The sequence below is a fragment of the Olea europaea genome, chromosome 10 (genome assembly GCF_002742605.1).
Source record: "Olea europaea var. sylvestris chromosome 10, O_europaea_v1, whole genome shotgun sequence".
In the NCBI taxonomy this organism is placed as follows: Eukaryota; Viridiplantae; Streptophyta; class Magnoliopsida; order Lamiales; family Oleaceae; genus Olea; species Olea europaea.
In genome coordinates, this window is record NC_036246.1 from 40,553,489 (window position 1) to 40,562,355 (window position 8,867).

General features: G+C 37.5%; 1 protein-coding gene across 1 annotated transcript; it reads right to left on the reverse strand.

Moving 5' to 3' along the window:
• Positions 1 to 612, reverse strand: LOC111402775 (36.4 kDa proline-rich protein-like). The gene has a single exon (XM_023031110.1). It carries the CDS (start codon positions 581 to 583, stop codon positions 23 to 25), a length of 561 nt encoding a protein of 186 aa, XP_022886878.1. The 5' UTR covers positions 584 to 612; the 3' UTR covers positions 1 to 22.
• Between the last annotated feature and the right edge of the window lie 8,255 nt (positions 613 to 8,867).

Genomic DNA, 8,867 nt, shown 5'->3' on the forward strand with positions numbered 1-8,867 from the left:
AGAATACTCGACTTGATCATACTTAGAGAGAGCAAGTGTAGCCAGGAGGTGGTGTCTTTCCACACGTGACAAGAAGCTGAAGTGCAAGTGGGACGAAAATGTTAAGATTTAAAAGTTTAAGCTTAAGTGTGGTGCATAAACAAACTGCAGCTTCAAGTTCCACAAGCCCTTGAAGCACTGGGCAGCACTGATTAACCGCAGGGTCCCCAAGCCCAATGTGCACCAGCCCACCAAGTAAATCCACACAAGCACCAAGTTTTAATGTGTCAATGGGACATGTTACTGATTGCAAAGCCGCAGGTGGTGGTGGTGGGCAGGGTGTTCCCTTTCCCTTTGGAGGCAATGTAACTGGAGGGGTCACTATCGGCGGCAGTGTTACCGGTGGTTTGACTATTGGTGGCAGGGTTCCTGGTGGTTTGACTATCGGCGGCAGGGTTCCTGGTGGTTTGACATTTGGTGGATTTTTGGGTTTCTTGTGTTTTGGTGGGGGATTGGAACAGTATCCACAGCCAAGAATGGGAGTGGCTGAGGAAATAAAGAGCATGGAAATGAAGAGAAGGGCAGTTATTTTAGAGGACTCCATGATTTGATCCTCTGAGGGATAAAAGGAAGAATATGGGTGGTGGTGGAGTGGCGGAGGACGGTGACGTTATATAGAATGAGGAGGAGCGAGTGGGTGGTGTAACAAAATAGATTAAAAAACCATAGGGAAACCGAAGCACGTGAACACAAAGGGAGCTGCCAAAATTTGATAGTTGTAAGAAATTATTGAAAGTATAAGTGCAAAAGAGGTCAAAAGTTGAGGACTATGTGCCTGCAATTTCCCAAAACATTTGCTTATAAATCTTGAATTACACTTTTCCTAGTATTAGTAGGTTGAAGATTTTAGATCCGGGAGCAGCGGTGGTTTTTGTCGTGCTATTTTTGTAGCATTTTTACATGCAATTGTATAAATGGAATATCATAATTTTCAATTTTTTCATTTTTATTATACATTTTTCTCAAAGGATAATTTGTACAAATTATCATGAAAATAGTTTTGAGTGCACGTCTTATTTTTAGATGGGTCTACGTTTTAGGAATTATATGCAAAAGAAAGTTGTTTTTTCTTTTTATTATGGATTGAATTTGAACCTTCTAAAAGGATAATAATTGAATACTGAATTATGCCACTGAGGTCTCAGAATACATGTGGCCCGGGAAGAGAAGAAGACATATTGACTGACTAAAATAAATAAATTTCTCAATCCAAATTAGACAACTATCTTATATTTTCTTACCATTTATTTATAAAGAATTATATATCTGTCAACCTTTAGAAAAAAAAAAAAAAAAAAAAAAAAAATTATTTTATAATGTTAAAAAAAAAAAAAAAAAAAAAAAGGTCCCAACGGTTGACGTAAGTGTGAAAGCGCTTTAACAAGCGAAATTTGAGGCTATAGAAGAGCCCATTTTTGAAAGGATGCTAGCGCTCCATTTCAGCTCATATCTAAGTTCCTTTCCAACGAAAGAGTTGGAAGTAAAAGTAAAAATGTGCTGATGTATAAAAAAGCAATGCACATGTTTTTCAGTGTTGCGATTTCCCATATTTACCCATAATATAGCTTCTAATATGAGATTTCACAAACTAATCTTCCTCACACTCACGCCTTCTGAGAAGTTCCTTAAATCACTGCGAGTCTGCAACCAATGGGCTTGTGTTTGTCTATCTCAAGGATCATTGGATTTGATCGGTGATATCAGTATTGTTTGTACATTACCAGCTACACACGGACGAACATCTCTAATAGAAATAAATAGCATTGCTCTTAGTGAAAAATATAAACCGAAATTTGTTTGTGCTTCAAAAAGCACGAAGCACATATAATTTTGATAAATAGATGATTTCAATAATCGACAATTACTAAAAAGTTATTTGCATTTTTTAAAGCTGAGCCAAAGTAGGGATGGCAATGGGACGGGACCCTCCACCCCGCCCCGTATCACCCAAACCTCGCCCTGCCCTGTCTTAGATGGGAGTGGACGGGGCACGGGGCGGGGACGGGGCAAAAAGTTGCCCTGTTTAATTTTTTTTTTACATTTTCAAACTTTCGAGTTATGTCATTATTAGAGAATAAAATACAAATTCAAAAAGAATTTTTAAAGGGGTGAATTGTTTAGAGATAAAATTATTTTTAATTTTTGTTTTCTTCCCCCCAGCCCCCTTCATGGGGCGGGTTTGGGGCAGGACATCCTCTCCCCACCCTGCCAACCCATTCTGGGGGCGAGTTTTTTTTGCCATTACAAAGCTGAACATGCACCTGCTAAGGAAATAAGTGAAAATGGCCATTTGACCCGTCCTTATTTCCACTTTGGCCTTTGAATGATTTTAAAAAAAAAAACGAAAACACAATTTAAATACACTTTTCCAAAAATACCCCCTCCATCTTCCTCTATCTCTATCAACAATTTGGAAAGGAAAAATCAGATTCACTGACAGTCGGCCATCCAGATATCTCCCTCACCAAAGAACTTCCGGTTGTCGGCTTTTAAGAGTTAGAAAGATTAGTTTTTGTGGAATTATAATTAGATTATTGGGTATTGTTGAGTTTTAGTTAGATTATTGGTTGGAATACGATTTTTGTTACATGAAATGCATTATTTAGGATAGATTTGCGCATAGATGAAGTGTATTGATCAATTTTTGGTGTTTGGGGAGCTCCAACTCTCCAGAAATGGTGGAATCCGATGAGTGGAGATGGACTTCGGTTGCAGTTAGTCGGCCGGCTATCAACAGTCGGCTGTTTAACATTCAGGTTTTTTTTTTTTTTTGTAATATGAAATTTCCTAAATTAATGAAAAGAAATTTGTTATTTTAGAATTTATTTTCAAATTAATTATTTAATCCGAATTTTGACTTTCTAATTTTATTTTTTATTTTATTTGAAATTTAAATTTTCATTTTAGTTATAATTTTAATTTAAAGAAATTTGCTATTTTAAAATTATTTTTCAAATTGCTTTTTTAATTCTAATTTCAACTTTTTATGTTAGATTTAATTGTAATTGTAATTTTATTTTTAAATTTACATTTTTTTAATCATAATTTTAATGTAAAGAAATTTGTTATTTTAAAATTAATTTCAAAATAGTTTTTAAAATCTAATTTTTTATTTATATTTTTTATTTAATTTTAGATTTTTATTTAATTTTATTTTAAATTTAAATTTTCATTTTAATTTAAAGAAATTTGTTAATTTAGAATTTATTTTCAAATTAATTATTTAATCCGAATTTTAACTCTTTAATTTTAATTTTAATTTTTTTATTTTATATTTAAATTTTCATTTTAGTTATAATTTTAATTTAAAGAAATTTTTTTATTTTAAAATTAATTTTCGAATTACTTTTTTAATTCTAATTTCAACTTTTAATGTTAAATTTAATTGTAATTGTAACTTTATTTTATATTTACATTTTTTAATTATAATTTTAATGTAAAGAAATTTGATAATTTAAAATTAATTTCAAAATAAATTTTTAATTCTAATTTTAAATTTTTATTTTTAATTTAATTTTAGTTTTTTATTTTATTTTACATTTAAATTTTCATTTTAGTTATAATTTTAATTTAAACAAATTTTTTATTTTAAAAAAATTTAATTTTAAAATTAATTTTTAATTCTAATTTCAACTTTTTATTTTAAATTTAATTGTAATGGTAATTTTATTTTAAATTTAAATTTTCATTTTATATAATTTTAATGTAAAGAAATTTGTTATTTTAAAATTATTTTCAAATTAAATTTTTAATTTTTATTTAATTTTTTATTTAATTTAATTTTAATTTTAAATTTTCATTTTAGTTATAATTTTAATGTAAAGATATTTGTGATTTCAAAAATACGGTTAAAAATTCGGTTCGCTTAATTTTGGGTTATTATGCTTCATTTCATTATTTCATGAATAATGTTCTAATATTTTGTTTCAATTTTTCCAGGATGGATTATCATCTGGATGCAGAGTTGAGACAGATGTCAGGCAAAGTTACGTGGAACAGTAACTTGAACAGCTTCACCCAGGTTTTGGAGCTGCTGGACGACCAACATGTAGATAGAATGCATCAGTCTTTTCTGTGGCCTCTATAACCTATGAGAGAGTAGCAGTATTCAGGTCAGATGATCGATGCTCTTTTATGTCGGTTGCTGAGTCCAGTTGACGGCGATGCCCTCCACTTCGACCTCGGGGGCAAAGTCGCTAGCTTTTCCATGTTCGAGTTTGCCCTACTTACTAGATTGAAGATTACGGGCGATGAGGCAGCTAGCGGCGGGACTCAGAGAAGAAATAGGCTACAGGACACTTACTTCCAGGGACAGGGGCGGTGGTTTTGCCTCAGCTGAAGGACGCGATCAGGAAGTGTGACGAGATGTTGGACAGACTGAAGTTAGGTTTGGTCTACATCATTGAGAGCGTGATGTGGTGTCACCACAAGAAGACTGCGATCCACCTCTTCCACCTCGAGATCGTCGACGACATAGATCACTTCAACAGCTATCCGTGGGGCTGTCGATGTTTCGAGAACACCGTCCACATTTTCACCAAACCGCACTCGAAGCCCAACACGTACAGATTCTCCTTGTCGCTGCAGGTAAATGATTAACGCAATCAATGTTAAAATATTTTTTCTATTGAATTTGTATGTTGCAGGTTTGGGCGTATGAGATCATCCCCGTATTAGGTACCCGCTTTGCGCGGCGAGATGAGACACGCTATCCTCGAATGCACCATTGGCGAGCATTTCGAGCGGAGGGATGTCCCACTGGGAAACAATTATCGGCTTTCCTAGATGACCCTCATATGAGTATTATAAATTTGTGATTTATATTGTACATAGTTTAACATTACATGATTTTATCTTTTTAAAATGTCAATATGACAACTTGAAGTAATAACTCATTTGACGCCGTCAATGGAGGAAAATGCGCAGGGTCTCGTGAGTGAAGTAGCGGTTTCGCACGCCTAGGACGACCAGATGTCCGATTCGATCCCCGATCAAGACTGGATAAGTGAATTATTGATTAATATTTTGTATGAGTTAGAAATTATTGAATAAGTTATTAATATGTAAGTTTGTGCAGGACCGCGAGCTAGTTGATCAGGCATCACCTTCGTCGGCAGCATCACCTCCGCTGAGGGCATCACCTCCGCCGGCGGCATCATCTCCACCGAGGTGTCACTTCCTCCCCATTAAGGTGATTATTTTGATGATCTGTACCATCGCCTGACTGGATTTATGGTGCAGGAGGTCGACGCGCTGCGTTGAGAGGTGGCAGGAGTTATAACAAGGGAGGTCGGCGCGCTGTGTCGAGAGTTGGGAGGAGTTATATCAGGGGAGGTCAACGCGCTGCGTCAAGAGCTGATAGGAGTTATATCAAAGGAGGTCGGCGCGCTGCGTCGAGATATGGTGGAGTAGGTCGACAGTTTGGGAGTCAGTTGGTAGGGAAGGTCGAGGATATAGCTGATGATGTTAGAGTGCTCCGCGGGCATTTAGAGGGCATTTAGGGGACCTTCATGATGAGGTGATAGCACTTCGAGGTAATATAGCAGGCAGACGATGAGTTGACGAAGGTGACGATCGAGGGGTGATCGAGAGGATAAAGATGGGGGTCATTCACAGTCGTGGTCGGAGGATGCATGGGACTCATTTTTCGATTCATGGAGGATAGAGTGGACCCGAGGGCGGAGGGGAGCGATGGTCGAGGAGGTGGTGCCGACGATAGCAGATGAGGGGGTCGAGGAAGTGGTGTTGACACGGGTAGATGAGAGGGTGGGTCCCTCAAGGACGGGAACTATGGTCGAGGAGGTGGTGACGACGGGGACGGAGGAGGAGAGCGTGGAGAATGTGGCAATCGTCGGAACAGAGGAGGGAACAATGCCCGAGGTGGGTGAGGGGAGGACGACGGGCGTGACTGGGCCGAAAAAGCGTGCTATTGACTTACCGGAGCTGGTGGTAGGCAAGAGGCCGAGAGTGCCATCACAATACATTGTCTCTCCCTTCACGACTGAGACGAAGAGGAGGAGGTTCGTCGATAGGACGATTCCCAACCTATTTCGGGAGGTAGACCATGCCAAGTGGAAAGCATTCGAGACGGAGTGCAGAAGAATGTTGTCCGGGTTAGTATTCATGATATTAGTGATATTAGTACATACCAGTGATCGTTACATTACATCTATACGCTTTTTTAACATTTCTCTATTTCTTTTGTCAGGACCAGTCATACGATCTGTATTGTGACGATCTCCGATACTTAGAAGTTGTTCCACAACATCATCACTTTAGGAGCCTAACTTGCCAACGATGTAAGTGAAATAGTCATAATGTTAATTTTTATGACTTGTTTATCATAGTTTGTTTATGTAATGAAATAACTTCATTTTGTATTGCTATTTTTTAATGTAGCACATCGACCTGGCCATGGACTTGTTGCATGATCGAGTTCAAAGATATCCGAGCTCATTTGACAGTCCTAACCGAGTCATACTCAATTTGGAGTTCGGACGAAGATTGACATTGAGTACCAGTCGCTCCAACATGCCGGTAAGGAGTACGCGGTGCCCGACTACATGCTCGAGTGGACCATAGGGATGTGGCCACGTGTCGGGGAGAAGTCATGGGAGGGTTGTACACATGTACATACCAGTGATCGTAAATCATCACTGCATGGCCTTAGAGATTGTGTTCCCTGAGTCTATTATATACGTGTACGACCTCGATCATTCATATCCAACACAAAGTCAGCTCAAGCAAAATTTGGAGCCCATTGCTATTTTTGTCCATATGATAGCTAGACAGGCTGAAGTGATTGTGAATGACAGATTAGCCATCGTGCGGGACACAACCACAGTGAGACAGACAATATCGTAAGTGGTTCTAAATTTTTTAAAATGTAATACTTAATTTTTTTTTTGCTGCACGGTACTGATCGAACTAATTTTTATTCATTTACAGGGGCGATTGTGGTATTTTTACAATAAAGTACATCGAATTTCTGAGTATAGCACATAAGGTTGATAGAATCAACCATCCTGGATACAAAGTTGGCGGAATAAATTGGCGTGCGACTTATTCTATTTTAATGATGATCCATAAATTTATTGTAATTATTAGTAGTAATTATTTTGTAATTACGAAATAATTGTGAACACTGTAAATATTGATTTGTTGTACTTACGAAATGTTTGTAACACACTGTGATAGATTATGAAATGATTATTAACTATGATGGCAATTAATTTGTTATCGTATAATAAATGTAAACACTGTTTAATTTAGATTGACAACATTACCAAATGATCTAACTATCATTTAGAGGAATATGATTTGTATAATATTGGCGAGTATGTCCTACTAATTTGCACCGACTGCACCTACGCGATCGAGGAAATTCTCCGGTAGATGGTATTCTAAACGTACTTGGACGTTCAAGACCACGCGGTTCAATGAGAGGTGGCAACAATGCATTGAGTAGGCGAATATGGTCGGAGATTTCCCACTCAACTTCATTTGGTAGAGGAAATATTGTCTCAGCATACGCAGCTTTCCAATAATCAGCCATGTAGTAATGAGAGCACAATGTTCTTGCTGCAAATCCTCGATACATAGCAGCCGCGACTGCATGCTTACACGGAAAAGTCTCCAACTAAAATCTTTTACAACCGCATGTATTATCAGTCAAGTCCATCATGTATGTCGTATTACGTGCAAATTCCACTAAGAAGCGCGACTCGTCTAGTGGTTCGACATTCAACTGTCTTGCAAGTTCTACAACTTCGAATTGATTTTCCTCTTGCGCCGGGGCTAGTACACTTATGCAATTTTGTGATTCCGCACGTCGATAGTGAAACCACTATTGCAGCTTGGTACGAATATTCTCAATCAGTGCAAGAATGGTTAATTCTCGATCATTCTTGAATAATGCATTGAGAGACTCCGCGATGTTTGACGTCATCATGTTGTATCAACGTCCTAGAAAAAACGAGCGCGTCCAATGTTCAATCCCTATTTTCGTTAGATAATCCCATGCATTGAATGATTTACTTCCTATTTCAACCATGAATTTATTACACTCTTCAACACTGTAAGCTTCAATCGCTCTCCTGAACAGTAAAACGATACATTTGCCCTGATACCTGATCTTCAGATTACCTTGAATATGATACATGCAATACCCATGATGTGCATCTGAAAAAACTTCAGCGATACCATTTATTAAAGGCTGTCTCCGATCTGTTACAAATTCAAGGTTCTCAACTTCCCCGATTACTTCCCTTAACTTTATGAAGAACCACCGCATCGACAGTTCATTCTCACTATCGACTATGCCGAACGTAAGAGAGTAAATTTGGATGTTGGCATCTTGACATGTAGCAATAATCAACTTGCCTTGATATTTAGATTTCAATATTGTACCATCAACTAAAATTAGAAGTCGCATTGCATTTCGAAATTCCCGAATATATTATCCAAGAGCCATGAAGAAGAATTTGAAGCAATTCCAACCCTCCGTCTCAATAAAAAATTCTGAGCCAGGATTAGTTTTCTCCATGTTATGGCAATACTTGGCCAATTTAGCATAACTTTCCTTTGCAGAGTCCATTAAATCCTCAAACGCATTCCTTGGCCTTCCAGGCCTTCTGGTAGCTCAAGACTACTCCGTACTCTCAACGGACATCGTTAATGATGTCCGATGGTCTGTAGATCATACGAGAATCCTGCTGATACTTGTGCATTATCTATCGATCAATAAACCAAGCTCGGGCATGCATGTGATCATTTCAACGTAATCTCACTTCATAAGTATGTTTTCGTGTGTGCTTGCGAACTACAAA

Bases quoted from the DNA above. Each gene is read 5' to 3' on its own strand.
- LOC111402775 (XM_023031110.1), bottom strand. From the start codon at position 583: ATGGAGTCCTCTAAAATAACTGCCCTTCTCTTCATTTCCATGCTCTTT.